Source organism: Centrocercus urophasianus, unplaced genomic scaffold (genome assembly GCF_019232065.1).
Source record: "Centrocercus urophasianus isolate 14NV4802_14NV808 unplaced genomic scaffold, USGS_Curo_1.0 seq_19, whole genome shotgun sequence".
In the NCBI taxonomy this organism is placed as follows: domain Eukaryota; kingdom Metazoa; phylum Chordata; class Aves; order Galliformes; family Phasianidae; genus Centrocercus; species Centrocercus urophasianus.
Window position 1 is genome coordinate 11,433,930 of NW_024884744.1, and position 18,017 is coordinate 11,451,946.

Consider the following 18,017-nt stretch of genomic DNA (forward strand, 5'->3'; position numbering starts at 1 on the left):
CCTGCGCACTGGGCGCGCTCTGCGGCGCTCCGGCCGGCGTCGTGCGCCCCCTCGCGGCCTGCGGTGCGGGGCCGACATGGCGGCGCGGCGGCTGTGGGCGCTTCTGGCTGCGCTGCGGGCGGGGTGGTGCCTGCTGCCGCAGGCCGGCTACCTGCATCCCGACGAGTTCTTCCAGTCGCCCGAGGTCATGGCAGGTAACGCGGCGGGAGGGCGGGAGGGGCCGAGGCGCGCTGCTCCCCGAGAGCCGCCGCCGGCAGAGCTCGTGTCCTCAGCGCGGCTCCGCCCGCAGGCGGCTCCTGGCCGCGTCCCGTCCCCGCGGCAGCGCTGCCCGAGTGGCGGCGCCGGGAGAGGGCGAGAACGGAGGGCGAGCTGAAGGCTGCCGGCGGGCTCGGTGCTCTGGGGGCGGCCGTGTAGCGCAATGCTTCTTGGCACCGAGTTGTACCCCGACGCTGAAGTACTGAATAAAATAGATATGTCTACTTTTTCTTTCTTTTTTTTTTTTTTTTCCTTCGTAGGAGACGTTTTAAACCTACGGGTCCATTATCCCTGGGAATTCCTTTCCAGCTCTCCCTGCAGAACAGCTGTTTTCCCATTACTGACCTCTGGAGTTGCCTACTGGGTGCTGAAGGCGTTGCAGCAGCTGGATGTGTGCTCGCGTTGTGTCAGCAGCTATACCCTTCTCGTGTCTCCTCGCTTTCTCCTTACGGTCTTTTCTTTTGTACTTGACTACAGCGTGCACCGATTGGCTCCTGCCTGGGGAGCGGATCCGTGGGAAGCACTGCTCCTCCTTGCAGGATCGTATGTCACTTTGGTGTTTTACACCAGAACGTTCACCAACACACTTGAAGGATTTCTCTTTGCACTTCTGCTGGTTTTGGTTTCATCCAAAAAATCTGACAGCCGCATCACAAAACCTGCATGCAGCCCTCTGATAGGTGCTGTAATAGCTGCAGGGTTTTTCAACAGGCCAACTTTTCCGGCATTTGCACTAATGCCCCTGCTCTACTGGGCAGGTTTAAATGCTGACTCTCAAAAGAGCATTAAAACTCTCATAAACCCTTTTTTAAAACTTACCACCTGTGCATGTTTTACTGCCGTTGTCTTCATAGCAGCTGACACCATGTATTTTACCTCAGTGGGCTTGGACAGCCTTTTCAGCTTTACAAACAGCAGCCTGTTCGATGTCATAGCTCTGTTAAATCACAGAGTGGTGGTGACCCCTTTCAACTTCCTCTGCTATAATCTTGATTCTCGTAACCTTGCACAGCATGGAAGTCACCCACGAGTTACACATTTTATAGTTAATGGAGTCATGCTCTTTGGGATCTTACACCTTCTGGCCATCGATGCTGGGTTTAAAATGCTAAAGAAATACATCCAGCAGTTAATGCGGGTCGGATTGTATTACCGTGGGCCACCCAGGTTATCGGTGCATTCCGAGGGCCAGCCAACACTGCTGCTGTTTTATTTTGTTCCTTTGGCACTTCTCTCCCTCTTCAGCCACCAAGAGCCTCGATTTCTCATCCCTCTCATCTTGCCATTAGTCCTGTTCAGCGCATCACAGAATAGAGCTGTGAAGTGGAAACCCATCATTATCATTTTTAATGTTCTCGGGGCTTTCCTGTTTGGATGCCTGCACCAGGGGGGACTGATACCATGCTTTTTTCACTTGGAGCACATCTTGCATTCTTCAGACTCCTCAAACCATCCAAGACACTATACTCTGCTCTTTGCTCACACCTACATGCCTCCTAGGTCTCTGCTAAATATCAAGAAGAAAGACACACACGTAGAAGTGATTGATATGGCTGGGTCTGAAGAGGAAACCCTCTGCCAAATGGTAGGACAGCACGCAAACAATTGTACCTGCAGTGACTGTCACTTTTTGGTTATAATCCCCGGTACAGTCAGAGCCACAATTGCCAAATGTGGGGTCTCGCTCAAGAATGAGACTTTGATATTTCCACACTTATCAATGGAAGATCCACCACAGCTATCCTTCCTATTCAGTGAAAACTGGAGAAGTCAGTTAGGACTATACATCCTTCAGATAGGCAGAGCTCAGCAGAGACTTTAGATCTCAGAATGTTTTAGGTTTTCACTTTGACGCTGCCCAAATGTGCTGTCAGACCTTCCTCTTCAAAATCCTGTGCTCAGCACAGGCAGTGCTGTTGTGAGCTCAATTCTCCCCCTTTCTTCATGCTCAGCATAGCTGCCTCTACCAAGATGTGAATCATTCAGTCCCTGTGGTGTTCCTGAGAAGCTTGACTCATTTTCCTGATGAGAGAAGATGAACCCAGAGACCACAGAAACGGATTTGAGCTTCGTTCTTTTCGTGTGAGATACACATGAGAAGTTTGTATAATCTCAGATGGAAGGTTTGTGGGCTGTGCTACTGAAATGAGGCGTTTAGCTCATCTGCTGGAGAGAGGTTACTAGACTAGGAAGACTTCATCTGATTCAATATGGTTTTACCTTCATGCTCTTGACATTTCGGACCCTCCTCTCTGTCCCTATACACGATATGGACACCAGTGTTACAAATATTGTTTGAGGTATTTCTGCCCTGAAAAATCCCCAGTATTGATGTAACAGAAGCAGATTTAGAACGCGGAAGATGCTTCAGCACAGGCATTTATGCTAAATCCTAAAATTTTGCCTTCTCAAGAAGCATTTTGCACGGTAAGTCTCCACTGTGTGCTCACCATGAACCCCTCCATCCCTCATTGCCAATACCTGCATACTGAGGGTGCATGCTTTCTGGTGGGGTAGCAGCAGAGCAGCTGTACCAATGGCTCATCCAGTAGCAGAAGGAATTACAAAAGCATCACAAATGTATACTCTATTTCTTTTTTTGCTCTTTTAAGTTGGGACAACAGTATTGTGCCAGAATTTGTATTCCGTGTCCTGCTTACTGTTTTCAGCTATTCTTAAACAGCTATAAAGTTTCATAACTATTTTGAAACTTATGATCTTATGAACTTATGTTAACTGTTGAACTTATGATCCCTGTACAAATGGGGTAGATCTTGAAACTCTTCCTGGTCGTGATGAAGCACCAACCAACAATCATAAATGTGTACCACTCACAGGTCACCTGGAGCAGAGCCAGGCAGAGACCCCAGACTACAAATACTGACTCAGATTGAAAATGCACTGCTTCTGTCTCATCAGATGGACTTTTATTGAGTACATCATAGATTCAATTTTTCAGTTTAATTTTACCAGCAGAACTGGAAGCCACGTATCTTGCCCGAGGAGATTGTGGACGCCCCATCCCTGGATGCAAGGCCAGGCTGGATGTGGCTCTGAGCAGCCTGGTCTGGTGGTTGGCGACCCTGCACATAGCAGGGATTTGAAACTAGATGATCACTGTGCTCCTTTTCAACCTATGCCATTGTAGGATTCTGTCTCATAGGGAGGCTCCCCTTTAACGTGCAGTGATACCAACTATGGCAGTCTTCCTCCTGGGTTACCTCAGCATGCAGTCAGCTGCACCCCGAGGTATGTGGCAAAGCTGTTTAAGTCTCGTGGATGTTCATACAGTACTGAAAGCAAAGCAGCCCAGCCTATCAGGACAATGGATACATTTCTTCCATTCTACCCATCATCATCATCACTAGAGCTTTGTCTCTTTGTCTCCAAGCTGCCATACAAGCACAGACTATGTAGACTACCGCTGCTGCACGGATAGGAATCGTTACAGGACCTCTGGTGAGAAATGGCTTTATTTGAGGGTTCACATCACGCAGTGACAATCTTCACAGTATTCTGGATGACGCTCGATGTAAGCCTGCCCGCTGCTTGTAGCTGAGCGCCGTGCACAGTACGAAGTGATGGTGACACGGTGACAGACACGGTGACCGGCTCCACCGCAGCGCTCCGTGGCCGCCTTCGTGCCGCTCCTCGGGTCCCCCCGCTCCGTTCGGTGCCGTCGCCGCGCTCCGGCCGTCACCGCCGAACCGTCTCCATGGGCCCGGCCACGCGCACGCCCCGCACGGCCGCCTCCTCCCGCCGCTCAGGGCCGGCTGCTCCGTCCCGGTCCCCGTCCCGGTCCCGATCCCCTTCCGGGGGATTCCGGCCAGCCCCGCGGCCGGCCGTCGTCCTTCAGCCGCCCCAGGAAGGCGTCCCGCAGGCGGGTCAGGCCGGGCTGCAGGTCCCTCGCCGCCCGGCGGGCGCCCAGCTGCCCTCGGGTGATGGCGCTGGCGGTGAGGCGGGCGGCGGCGCGGATGGGCCGCGACTCGGAGAGCTTCTCGATGAGGTGCGGGTTGCTGAGCAGCGCCAGCAGCACCCGCCGCAGCACCATCCTGCGCGCCGCTCCCGCGAGAGTCGGCGCGACCCGAGCGTTCTCGCGAGAGCCGCCGAGCGGGAGGGACCGGCTCTCGCGAGAGCGACGTCGCGTCCCGCCATTGGCGGCGGAAGCGGGGGCGCCGTGTTGCGCGGCTGCGGTGCGGGCCGGCAGCATGTGCTCGGGCGGCACGCTGAGCATCCTGCGCAGCGACTCCTACGTGGACCTCAGCCAGTACCGCGACCAGCACTTCCGGGTAAGAGCCGCGGGGGTCCCGGTGCCGGTCTCGATCCCGGTCCGTGTGCCGCCGGGTAACGCTGTGGTTGCGCTTAGGGCACGCGGTACGACCAGGAAAGGCTGCTGAGGAAGAGCTGCACGCTGTACGTGGGGAACCTCTCGTTCTACACCACGGAGGAGCAGATCCACGAGCTGTTCGGCAAGAGCGGCGACATCAAGAAGATCATCATGGGGCTGGACAAGGTGAAGAAGACCGCCTGCGGCTTCTGCTTCGTCGAGTATCCTTCTGCCGGCCGCGTTCTGGCGCTGGGCCTGGGCAGTAAAACATTTCTCTTGGGCTTTTGTTGGTCTCGTGCTTCCCTGCGATGCACGGCCTCTGTGGGTCCGGGTGTTGTCCTGCTATCGCTCTGTGTTCTCTCTGAGCTCTCAGGCCTGGCAGATCCGTGCACGGTTTTCTTTAACAAATTCCTGAGGTATTACGCAAGGGGAGATGCTGAGAACGCAATGCGGTACATCAATGGGACCAGGCTTGACGACAGGATCATAAGGACGGACTGGGATGCAGGATTTAAGGAGGGCCGGCAGTACGGCCGGGGGAGGTCAGGGGGCCAGGTAGGTTGTCTGCTTTCTGAGGGGCTGGTGACTGTCAGCTTATTGCTTTTTGAATGGACGCACCCAGAACAACTTAAGGAACAGCAACTTCAGAGATGTTGAAGATCATAATATACGTTAATCCCTAAGTGTTTTATCAGTGGTGTTATCTGCTGAGGATAATTATTTTGTTCATATATTTCACTGAAAGTATTTTCAGAAGCCTGATGATTGTTTGGGGAGGTAATTCATATAAATAAACCCAGGAAATGTAAAGCTGACAAAAACACAAAAGAGAACGCTCAGCTCACCAAAAGTCGGGTGGGTAGCAGGTAGTTTTACTGCTGAAAAATGAGACAGTGATGATGGCCAGTCTGTCTTGATTGATAGTGCCCAAAGGGACCATTTAACAGGAGAGGTATTTGACCTGGCATTCTGGGTTTGTGCATGATGCACTTTTCCTTCTCTTTTGTCAGATAACTTTTGTGCAGACTCAGTTTGACCATATAATCTGATGGTGTAGAAGCTCTTGCTAAAATACCTTTCTGTATATATTTACCAGACTTTTCGTTTTTTGTTTTTTTCTCCTTTGTAAGGTCAGAGATGAGTATCGGCAAGACTATGATGCTGGAAGAGGTGGCTATGGTAAAACTGTTCAATGCCAGTGAATAGTGAATGACTCATCGGCCTCAGGGGAGAACTAAATGCCAATTGTAAATGTCGTGAGGCACAGAGTAGATCTTTTGCACACAAGTTCATGTAAATAGAAATTTACAGGAGCTAGTATCAGTGTTCCTGTAATCACATAGTATATTCTATTTCTCTTCTCTTTGAGTACCAGGATGCAAAACATTGCCAAGCACACTAATACACAGGACCTGGGAGCAAGGTTTTAAGCAATAGTATGCATGAGACTTTGGTCTCAGAATGCTGCTGCAAATCTACTGAAAGAATCAAAGGTTTGACAGAATGGTGCTTCTTTTTTTTTCCCTGGCAAAAACTTGATTATTCTGTCACTGGATTTTGTTTATGTTAGTATCACAAGGCAGAGGGAGGTCTTAAAGCTAGGTTTGTGTATGGTTCAGAGACTGAAGGAAAAGTCAATGTGCCCAAAAGAGGAATGAAATTCCAATTTCCAGAGTAGTCTTAAAGTTGCAGACTTTGAGTTTGGTGAATTAGCAGCCTTTTACACTTTCTGAGTTAGCTTTTCCTTTCTGAGTAAGCACACATCTTTGAAGGGCACAATAAAGCAAGCCAGATTGAGCCCAGGAATCATAAAAATGGGAAGCAAACCTAGCAGATGGGAGAAGTCAGACCTTGCAGTGTTCTTCAGAGTATACTGCTGTTGTATGACACTGTATGGTTCAGAACCATCTTGCTTTGTGAGGCATGAAGTGCAGGAATTACAGTACTAGTTATTTTCGTGGTTGGAGTAGTACTGTTTTACTCCAGTCTGGTAACACTCCATAGCCTTAATATTTGGGGAACAGTATCTTCCCTGTGTCTGCAAGGGTAGCACGGAGCCAAGCTTTGCAGTTAATCCCTTCCCCACTCCTTCCTTGCCCTAGTCACAGTCAGTATGAGGAATTATCTGTATAGTGAGAAAGCTTGTTCTCAGAGTAGATTTTCTGTTTGAGAAACCTGATGGCAAATAAAGTTAATAATAATTTTAAAAAATTAGCTTTGGAGAAGCTTTACTTTATGTGGAGTACGTGGTAAGACTGGTGAAAGAACTGTGGGACTCTTCTTGTATTTTTTTTTTTTCCTCTAGATCTTAGGGCAAGGGGGAATAAATATGTTAGGCAAGAATTCCATACTCAGAGGTGATGAGGAAATGGCCCAAATTGTCCAGAGAGCTGTGGGTGCCCCTTCCCTACAGGTGAGCAAGGCTGGGCTGGGTGGGGCCCTGGGCAGCCTGAATTGGTTGGGGCCACCATGCTACTGCAGGGGTTGGGACCAGACTGAGTTCCCAACCCAAGCCATTCTATCATACTGTGATTAATACTGCAAGTTAATGTGATGGGATACTGTAATACTGCATCAGGAAAAAAAAAAGTGAAATGAACTGCTGAAATGAACTGGGTTTGGAAGAAACTGTTAAAGGCTGATGGATTATTTTTTTTTTCTTTTTGGATGGACTTCTGAGTTCTTTGGAAACTGCAATTCATAAAGCCTTGTCCAAATACCTTGACTTCCCAAAGGTCTTTAAAATCTTTAGTATGTAAAACTTTACCTTTTTTCATGGAATATCAGATAATATTGGAAATCTTGACATGTTTCTAATATAGAGTTAGTCACAACTGTTACTGTACATTGGAACTGCAGAACTGCAGTAAGATGCCTTTCCCATTAAGTGAGGTTGAGGGGGGCTTTTTGATTTTTTTTTCTTGTTTTTCTTTTTTCCTGGCACATAGAGTACAGCTGGATTTTCAGGATCACTTGATGCTGATCTGAAAAGAAGACGTTGAGCAGATTATCTTTTTCTGTGTAGATTCATTTGATTATGAGCTTGCAGCATGTAATCTGCTGTAGGAAAGCTCTAAGTTTATTTTTTGCAGTGCCAATTTTGTACAAAAGTCTGTACTATCAAAACTTGAGGTCACTTTCAAATAAAGCTGCAACACTAAATCGATTTTTTTTTCCCCATTGATTCTGTTTAAAAAATAAACAAAAATAGAGATTATCTACACTCGGTAGCCCTGAGAAGTTCTTAGGGCTCCTGGTAGATTAAAAGCTGGACATGAGGCAGCAGTGTGTGCTTGCGGCCTGGTGCGCCATTTCCTGGGCTGCAGATCAGCAGACAAAGACTGGTTCTGTTTGGTGCTGTGTTTAATGGTAAGTATTTGAAATGGTGACAGAGATATGAGGTAAGGCTCTCAAAAATATTCACATCTATTAATATTGTAACAATAATGTCATGAATTGTATAGCCTCAAAATGAGAAGCCACTAGTAACTACAGAAAAACATCTGTGCACATGATACTGTAAGACATGTTGTTGTTTTAATCAATGGGGCTGTTCAGATCAGGGCAATATTCTTTAGGAGTTATTTGCTGTCTAGTAAAAAGATGCTGTGAATGTATAAGGTTTACTGAATGCATCATAGTGCAGTTCCAGCCGTGGTTGGTGTGTAAAGGGGCTGCACTCTTAGTGCATTCATTTTTTTGAACAAACTGGGTAACCCAGCTGTGCTGTGCACCCATCTCTGCACTGAAGAGCACAGGGAGAGGTTGCAGAACTTTTCAAGTTGCCCTTTCAAGAAAAGCTGGGGCTTGCCTTCAGTAGAGGATCCTGATCCGCTCTTGTTCTTGCCATTGAATGGGAAGCAGGCTGGTTGGAGGTGACTTGCTTTATTAATGACCCATTTCTAATGAGATGAGGAGTTATAATGAGTTAAATGATTTTATGTTTTTGGGGTTGGTTTTTTGTTTGTTTGTTTTTTGTTTTTTTAGTTATTAGTATGATGATGACCAGCTTTCAATTTCTTTTAACACAGAAACAACAACTTTGAAAAAAATAATAACTGAAAGGTTTTTTACTGTGAGGTTCTCTATTTTTCAGTGGGATTTAAAAGCACATGGACATACGTAAAGTCTTAGCTTCTTAAAAGGGAAGCTTTTAGGTTAGTTAGGTTAGGAAGCTTTTTAGTTAGTAGAGGAAACTCCTTGAGCCTGGTTTGATTTTAACATTCTCTAATAGCAGTCCGGCATGGCTCTGCTGAAGCAAGAGCTGTATCAAAGCAGCTGCCAATTCCATGGCCTCTTACAGCATGAGGAGTGTGTGTTTGCATAAAGTTGGGGCTGAGTGCTTCAGGGACCAAAGTTTCCTGTGTGGTGTGTCGTTACAAAGGTAAGCCACGATGGTCCAGTTTATAAGACATGATTTGAGAGGAACACGGAGTTTTTCCTTATCACCTGCCTACATTATTTATTCTCACCTTGGCCTGGAGAGTCTTGAGCAAGTCCTGCTTAACATTCCAGACAGCAGTAAATTATGGGATATGGGTTGGGCAGATTTCCTGTGTTCCACTCTAATTTCTGGGTGAATGAACTAGGACAGGCGCATATGTGAAAATATGAGATTTATGTAGTAATACTACATAACTTAACCCAATGCCTGTGCCACAAAGAGAGCAAGGTTTTGTTGTGTCCTGGTCAGATGAAGGTGGTTACAGAAGGAAGGGAGTTTTTTGACCTCCTTCAGAAGCCACATTCTGAAAGCAGAAATGTGTTCTTATGTATTGGTTCCATATTTTATGGTGATGATCTGCCCCTCCTCTGCTTCCCAGCCTGCTACCAGAGACAGAGATGTGCTTTACCTCAGTGGGATATCACTGTTCAGTTTTATTTCAGCTTCTAATGAAAGGTTGAGCATCTGTTACGGTTATCTACAAGGGAGGAGGAGAACTAGTAGACACGAGTATCCAAACCCTTCTTTGCAGCACTCACTGACTGGCATATTTAGATCTGATGCAAACCTTCCACAAAGCCATGGCGTTTGAGCTTCAGACACAAGGAGCAGCTGGGAAGTGCCAGCTGGCTCCCTCTCCTGACTGCAAAGCAGTGTGTCTGCTTTCTGAACTAGCAAAGCCAGCTGCTGGCAGCAGCTCTATGCAGCGTGCAATGCATGGTTCAGGCTCATGGCTTTGCTTTTTTGTGTGTTGTAAAAATGATCCAGAGAAAGCCAAAACCCACCTTAGTTCTGGATGTGTAGTAAGAAACTGAAATACTGCTGGGGAGGAAAGAGTGTGTGTTAAGTGTTACTCAGGGAACAGCTGGGAGCATCACCTTTCTGCACTGCCCTGACGGTGAGTGTTGTCAGGTATGAGGCCATAGCTCAAGTGCTTGTGTTGTTTTTAATGTTATTTTCATTAGAGCTATCTCTGACCCATTAATCAGAGTGGGCTGTTACAGATTCCTCTGGAATGGGCGTTTCTCTGTGGTGTGGGTGGTATTGGATCACAATTTACCTCAGCTATAATTAGAAGATGTTTTTCTCTCAATGCAGTTTGAGGACAAATGGGAAATAAAAGTTGCCATTTTTATATTTATCCAATTACATGTAACATAAGCATCAGCATAAATTAGCCAAATGTGGCCAGCTTGCAGTTAAGTTTCTGGATAATGAAACTTCGTCTTTCTGCACCTACCTTTCCCTGCAAGGCAATGATTTGAAAAGAGATGCAGTTTTTGTACTCACAGTAGATGAGAGCATAAAGACAATGTACTAGTCTTTAGATCTGTAGCTCACATGTAGTTTGAATTGCATCAAGCTGAACTTGTGTCAGCTTTCTGACTTCCTTCTACTCGTTTGAAATAACGATCCTATTCCTCTGTGCTTCTTATTGTTATGTTTTAGGAATGGCTAATTTTTCTGAATTAAACGCTTGTCTGTTTACCTTAATTATAAATCATTGCCTTTTTGTGGGCAGTTGGGTGTTTGGTTTTCTGAAGTACCACTGTTCTGCACCCTGTTCCATGGCTGTTGATGAGAACCAGCCGGAGCGTGGTCAGCATGTCGTGCTGCCACAAGATGTCATGAGAAGCCGTGTCTGACTGCAGGACTCACACACTGCATCCCTGGCACTCAGCGAGGCTGAGCAGTGCTTATGAAGCAATGTGCTCTGGGGGCGTATCGCTTTGCCATGCTGCTCCTTGAAGAAATGCTTTTTTGTGTTGTTTTTGCATTGAAACAAACGTCTGGTGACTGAATTGCCTCCGAACACACCCTGAAGTGACAGGAGTGAATGCGTTCTGACAGTGCTGAGGTGTAGCGTAATGCTGAGCACCATAGGGTGGAGGTGTTCTTTCTGTATGTTGTAACCAAGATTTTGCAAACTGCCAAAGGGTGGTTTTGGTTGTTTTTTTTCATCCTCTGGAATGTATACTTTGGAAGGAGAAGGAATGTGTTTCCAGGAACTGGGAATGACTTTGCCCATTAAATCCTAGAATGTCCTAATCTGTTCCCCCTTGCTTTTGGTTTTAAATTCCCAGCTGAATCTCCTCTTTGAAATGTCCACGTTATCTTGGTCAAACCTCTGAGCAGCAGCCTTGCAATGTTCCAGACTGCATAGCAGCAGGGACTTGTTTGCTGCTGCCTACCCTTGACAGAGGGAAACTGGGTGGAGACTCTGTAAGCTGCCTTGGTGTTGTACATATACTCTAAGTCATGGCAGGCTTTTTGGTGACTTGTTTTGTTTGCAGACCTGTCAGGAACTCAGTTTTCTCTCCCATTTTGTTCAGTGGGATCTGCTTGCATAACGTTTAAGCACTGAATTTGGCTTAATAAGCTTTATCAAACTTATTTCTCTGTCACATAAACACAAAACACGCACAGAGGATATGGGGCTTACTTTAAAAGACATTTGTTCTTTATGTACCACCCTCTCTAGTAAGCCTTGCTGCTGTGACGCTGGCTGGGTGCTCAATGCATTTCATTTCAGGGCTTTGCACAAAATACCTTTACTCCTAAATGTATCAGGAGAGGGACTGGTTACTATATCTGTGCATGGCTGGTTTGTTATTCGGTACAATCAAAAGGAATCTTAGGATCTGCCAGCAGCAGTAAGAATGCAGGTAGCTGTAACGAAGCCGAAAGGCACCATAATCACTGTGTTTCTGTAGAGGAAATGCTGCCAGATTTCTGCTACAGTTTGTTCTCTGTGAGAAGTTGGTTTCTTTTCAGAGTTTTAATAGATGGAGTTGGGCAGGGAGGGAAGGTGGTGCTTTGCCAACATAAATATTCACAAGTGAAAAGATTCCTCTTCATGTGATTTCAGGGTAATCTTGGAAAAGAATGTGTTCAGTTTGTATCGTATTTAAATTGAATATCCATGTCATCAGCATGGTTCTCCTTGAAGATAAAAGGCTGGGTTCTCAGGCACTTTCATGGATTTTGGATGAGAATATTGAATGAGATCAGTGTAACTCCAAATTGCAATAGAACACATTTACCCATATGAATATGAACCAAAAATATCTCAAGCCTATCTTGCCGGTTACTGAATTCCAAGAGCTATGTGATAAAGATCTGAGGAACAGATGGGTAAATGAACATATATGTCCTGTTTGGGAAAATGTTCCCACTTGTTCTCCTGTCTGTCAGCACACTGAGCAATAGGAACTAGAACTTTTCTAGAATAGAAGCATTTGTTTTGTAGGTGTGCGACCATGAAGTCCAGCAGCAGCAAATCCTCGTCCACATTTCTATATCAGCATGCGCTGTAACTCATACCACTTGCAGTGCCAGCTGAGGGAATCTTCACATGTGTTTATGATGAGCACATCAGGACTGAATCAGTTTCTCACAGCCTTTGGTTGCAAGTGAAGTGCAGTTATAGTCAGGTCTGGAAATGCTCTTGTCTTGGCGAGTATTCGAAAATAGGAATACATGGATGGAGAGCCTGTGTGTCTTACATATCTGGTGACTATTCTTGTTCGGCCCCATTTTGGTCTGGCATGTCCTCCATGTGATTGTATTGTCGAAAACCAAGAGCACAGGTAAGGAATAACAAACTTCAGAGAAGCTCTGTTGTCTCTGCCATTTTACAGCTCTTGGGGAAAAAAAACTAAATCAGCTTTAATGTGGATTATTCTAAAACTTCTTCAGACAGATAAGTGATCTCTTATCATCTTTATATTTATGAACAGATGAATTTTTATGAGCAACCTAAGAATATTTCAGGTGAGCATCATGCAATGGTATTCCAAGAAAATTGTACTTCTCATTTTGAATTGTTTTGGGTATGCCCAAAGATGCAGTCAGGATGAGTAGCAGCCCAAGGTTTGTGAGTGCTTAGTGCCACTGTCGAGAATGAGCCTTAGGGCTCCAGAAAGCGCTGCAGATACTGGAGAGTGGGAAAGTGAACCATATGTTCCCATAACTCTTCAAGCTTCCAACAGCTTTATGAGAAATGGCTGTGGCTGATATGCCAGGAGAATTCCTGAAAGGGAACGTGGGAGCGGTATTGACTGCTGAATTATCTCAAAGCAAGCCAGGGAGGCTGAGCAAAACAGCTCCACAAAAAGTAGGAGAGATTCAGTGTCCCTCGGGATAAGTGTCCAAGATCAGCTGCAAGACAGTATTTATCTCAGCATCCCAGGCGTGTGGGCCAACAAACATTAGTCAGTGTGAAGGCTGGCAGAGGAAGGCCTGGCTTCAGAAGGGTGCGCAAGGCTCGCAGGGTGCAAAAGACGAGGGAAGACATCGGCTGATCTGTGCTCATCCAGTAACGTGGTCTGCAAGGCACGAGGTGCTAGCAGGGTAAAGTTAGTAAGCATTATCTGGTTCTGTAGCATGAAGAAGTACATGAAGTTCCTCAATTGTCTAAATTTTTTAAATGTAGAAAGCGTCATGCAAATTTAGTTTGTGCTAAGAACCTTGAGGATATATCTATCTATCTATCTCCATATATATATACTAGACATATACTAGACATGGGCCATACTAGACAGTATGTTTCCACAAGTGTTGTCTGTGACAGTATAGCTTACAATGGAGATGTGAGCCTGAAACTGCAAAGAAATAGCAGTGACAAAAGCTAGAAATAAAACATTGTCTATTCAGCTTTCCTTTTAAAAGGAGGAATACATATTCCACAGTTATGAAGGCTATATTGTTGCTTTTCAAATAGGATTCAAAGACACGGACTAAAATATGTCATTAGGAATTCTAGTTCCATTGGAGTAGGAGTTTCTCCTTTCTCCCTCATTGCAGTCTTTATGCCAGTCCTTATAGCTTATGTTATCAGTGTGCTGAAGAGAAACACGAATATTATTTTTTTTCCTTCATGAAGCCAGGAAATTGGGAGTTGATTTTATATTAAAGCAAGGTGATTCATACTTTCCCTGAGGAATGCCAGAGTTAAGTGTTTTAGGCCTTCTGGTAAATATAGAAATGAAACATTTCCATGTGTGCCAAGAAGCTGGGGTGCTTTGTTCAACAACCTTTGAAGGAAAAGTTTTATATGTTTTGAGATATTTCCCTGTCTCAAAATACGTTTCCGTATTTCCCAGAGACACAACCCCACTCTCCAAAGCAACATTTGGCAGTTCCCTCTCCTCCCGTTGTAAAAAACGCATGCGTGCATCTGCAGCACGGCTGCGGGAGTGCATTGGGGAGCACAGAGACAACCTGCTGCCCTGCACAGCCCATGTCTGCCTTGGGGATGGTTCAAACTGACAGGAAGCATGTCAGCAAAGCAGTGTTCAGAGCAGGCTGAACTGAGAGCATAGGCTTAACTTGTAGATGCTGTGCTTAGGGACATGGGATAGTGGGGATGGCTTGGTAGCCGGACTGGATGATCTGCGCTGGTGGGATGTTCCCTTTGCCTGTGGCCTGTTCTCTCTGATACTGCTGCTGTGAGAGCTGGCACGTGGGCAGAGCATTGTCTTCAAAACACTTCATGAGTTCTTAATCTCTTCTAAAATTTGGAGCACTGAAATTAATTGACTGAATGTACTGTGCTGAATGGTAGCTTAATATGAGAAAGATGGCAAGTTCTGGATGCATTTATTAACCGAGAGATCAGAATGTTCCTTTTCTAGTTATCTAATGAAAGGAGCAACCTTAAACAAAAAGGGAAAACTCTTCATCTTGATCCTTAGCTGACCTGCATCAGGCAGGGAAGACAGGAATGAGTTTCATGGGATCACAGGACCTGTCAGCAAAACCCTCCCGTCCTGAAAAATTTCTCATTCCCTTGGCATTCAGTGGCATATGAGGGCCAAAGGGTTCATCTATGTTCTTTTAAGACTTTTTTTCTTAAACATAAGTACAGCTAAAAATATTCTAAATGCTGCAAAATTGCAGTGTGGTTTTACAGCGTTCACCGCAAAGATTCATCCTGAAATGCAGAAAGAAAAACTGAAACCAAAGATTTTTTGTGAGAGTTCTGTTTATGTTTTTGCACTGGTGGAATATTCACTGCTCTTGTACAGATCAGTTTGGTTTTAGAATGCAAGAAAAGGCTCAGATTGGATAACACTGGAAAATTTTCTTTAGAATTATTGAAAAAATGTCAAAATTCACCTCTGTGACTCATGCAGCATGTTTTTATTTCTTCTCTTATATTTCTTCTGTTTCTCTGAAAGAATGATATCAAAACAGGAATTGGCTCAGAGTAATTATGGTGACATCTTTGAAAATCAGTTTTGCAGTGATTTTCTATGCTTTTGGAAAGCAGTGCTGAAATCTGAAGCTTGATTACTTGTTGTTTGCACACTGTTTGCTTTCAGTGTCTCTATTCCAGCAGCTTACGTGCTGGCAGAATGTCCTTTTGGGCTTAAATTTCTCCCTGTATGTTCTTCCTGTCCTAAGCTGCATGGATCATATATGACAGATCACATTTAATTGCTGTTTTTTTCTGCGTGTCTGTAATTTGACCAGAGGTGCCTGTGGTGAAGGCACAACGGCCTTATGTACTGCTGCCTTGTTGCAGCCTGGCTCCGTGAGCATCAGCACTAACGTGTGCCACGTCCTGCCTCGTTGGCATGGGTTTGAGCTCACTGGGGTAGCCCTGGAGCTGCTGTAGGCAGTGGCTGACCCTTCGTCTTTAGTTGCCTGTGGTGTCTTTAGTTGCCTGAGGTCTTCCTAAAGATAAATGAATGGTGCTGAGCATCAACAATTCACTCTGCAGTCAGCACAAGACCTGTGGCATTTGCCAGAATTATACAGTTGTAGCCTGGGTAATCCCTGGGTGGTTATTACTTGGTTAAAATTAGCCAAAAGATGTTGTACTCTAAGGAAAATATTTTCCTGCCCTTCATGAGATGTTTGGCTCTGGTCAACACGTTCTGCTTGCACTATTATTGGTAACGCTGATCATTTTTCCCCCTACTTCCGTTGCAAAATAGAATGACTTGTGTTTTCACTGGTGAGTGCTACTTTTGCATGTGGGTTCTATTTCATCACTAGTCCACAGCAGATGGACCAGCCATGCATGCAAGGAGTGGGGCTGGGCCGATTGGAGTGCGCTACTGAATGAGGCATGCGTTTCGTGGCCTATTTTGAGCACATCAGATAGGGAAATGACAAAAAAACCAGTGCTAATTGCCAGAGTGCCAATGGACAGAAGAAATCTCTGTTCAGAGCCTCCAGTAGCAGGGAGATAGGGCAGGCCCTGTCCTGGCACAAGATTTTTTTGCATCTTTCTGCAGAGTGTGTCCCGTAGCAGCCAAATTCTAAACAGCACTGGTGAATGCCAAACACCTTTTGTGCAGCTGTGTGAAAAAGCTGCTGAGGGAAACTATTTATCACTCTCACCCACTTTGACTCAACCAGACAGACCCATGTTACTTGTGTAGGAAATGGATCAGGAAGGGATAATTTCTTACAGCTTCTTTTGAAAAAGAAAGTTGCTCATTCATCATCAAACTAATTCTCACGGCTGTTTGTAATTCTGCTAATGACGGTGAAACGGTGGGGCCCCTGGATATAGCAGGACTCAGGATATTTTGACAAACGCTACTGTTGTGAGTGTGAGAGTCTCACATGGGGTAGCTCATAGCTCTGCTTGCTCAGTTAGAACTGCTATTAACTGTGAGCTTCAGCGCTGAGCTCAGATAGGACTGTCCAGGACCTCGGATCTGCAGTGATGGGGCAGATTGAGGTGGGTTTTGAGACAGTTCCCAAGAACGTATCCCAGGTATCTTCCTTTTGGAAGTATATAATAAGAAATTTTCTTTGTCACTGTCGCCATTAAGGCAAAGTTTGGATGAAAGTGTATTTATGTAAATCACCTAGATATTTTCATTATGCTTAGTGCTCAGGCTGTGTAAGTCCTAATGCTCTACCCATCTGCTCTGTGTAAAGATCATTTTAATCATTCAAGCAACCTTTATCTTAAGTTGTTTAAGCTTCTTGTGCAGATTATTACAGAGATGAAACTGGTCAGCTCCCCTCAGGACGTGTCTGGTGTCCCATATCCATCTTTACTATTAATGCTTCATTTAACGTGAGTCTTCTGTGCCTTATTCATTACTGAGATAAGGATTTAATAAAGGGATTTTGTCTCCCTTTTCTGATAGGTCTCAAGTTTCCTTCGTAATAAGGGAAAATAAAGTCATCTTGTTGCGACTTTTAAATGCACCACCTCACTTGAAAGGTAAATTAATCTCCTGGATCAGAGCATATGGTCATGTTGACCTAACTGAGCTGCAGCAGGGAAGAATCTGGCCCACGTGTGCTTTTAAAACAAAACAAAAAAAGGTATTGCCACATACTTCTTTTCAGCTAGAACTTAGATTGCATTATAGTTCACCCAGTGGAGAGTAAATTTACTGATTCTAGTTGTAACCGGATTCATTTTTCTGATTTGCAGACTGCGTGTATTAACTCAGGCATTTTCACTTTTTCTGGTTACCGCAGATGAATTCTAACAGCTTGAAATAAGGTCTTGAAATTTCACTTATCTGTGAAAAGACTGCAAACACTGACTGCGTGCAGCTGAAGAGCAATTTTGAGCAAGTTTTAGGTTAATGAGCTTAAACTGATTCTGATATCAGTTCAGGAGTGAAAAAGGAGGAATGTTTCAGGATCCATTCCATTTATTTTATAATCCTTATTATTAAAATATTAAACTCTTGATAGAAACTGTCTAACGGGGTATCCCCTGAATCTTTCACTTCAGGAAGGCTGCTGTTCTGAACTGAACAAAAGGGAGAGAATTGGGAAAGTTTGCATAGTTTGTGAGAGGAAGGAGTGCCAGAGGAAAGGGAGAACAGAAGGTGGAGAGAGAAATGGGGAAATCATGATTTTAACAGGCAGAAACAAATATGTACTACATTTGCCAGAATAAATAATAAGAATCTGAGTGAGAGATCCCACCTAACGGTTATAGGAGGAAGTCAGCAGCTGCAACACTCATTCGTGCCACACAGACGTTCATAGCCCACTAGTCTT

The 18,017-nt window shown here is 45.1% G+C and overlaps 3 protein-coding genes across 3 annotated transcripts; 2 read left to right on the forward strand and 1 right to left on the reverse strand.

Moving 5' to 3' along the window:
- Positions 1–76: 76 nt before the first annotated feature.
- PIGZ (phosphatidylinositol glycan anchor biosynthesis class Z) lies at positions 77–3,334 on the forward strand. The gene is made up of 2 exons (XM_042820722.1): positions 77–194; positions 516–3,334. Exons 1-2 carry the CDS (start codon positions 77–79, stop codon positions 2,075–2,077), a joined length of 1,680 nt encoding a protein of 559 aa, XP_042676656.1. The 3' UTR covers positions 2,078–3,334.
- Positions 3,161–4,306, reverse strand: NCBP2AS2 (NCBP2 antisense 2 (head to head)). The gene has a single exon (XM_042820723.1). The coding sequence runs from the start codon at positions 4,304–4,306 to the stop codon at positions 4,019–4,021; it is 288 nt and encodes a 95-aa protein (XP_042676657.1). The 3' UTR covers positions 3,161–4,018.
- Positions 4,307–4,424: 118 nt separating this feature from the next.
- Positions 4,425–7,748, forward strand: NCBP2 (nuclear cap binding protein subunit 2). Its single transcript, XM_042820985.1, has 4 exons — positions 4,425–4,544; positions 4,622–4,803; positions 4,999–5,137; positions 5,713–7,748. The coding sequence occupies exons 1-4, from the start codon at positions 4,464–4,466 to the stop codon at positions 5,782–5,784; spliced, it is 474 nt and encodes a 157-aa protein (XP_042676919.1). The 5' UTR covers positions 4,425–4,463; the 3' UTR covers positions 5,785–7,748.
- Positions 7,749–18,017: the final 10,269 nt, after the last annotated feature.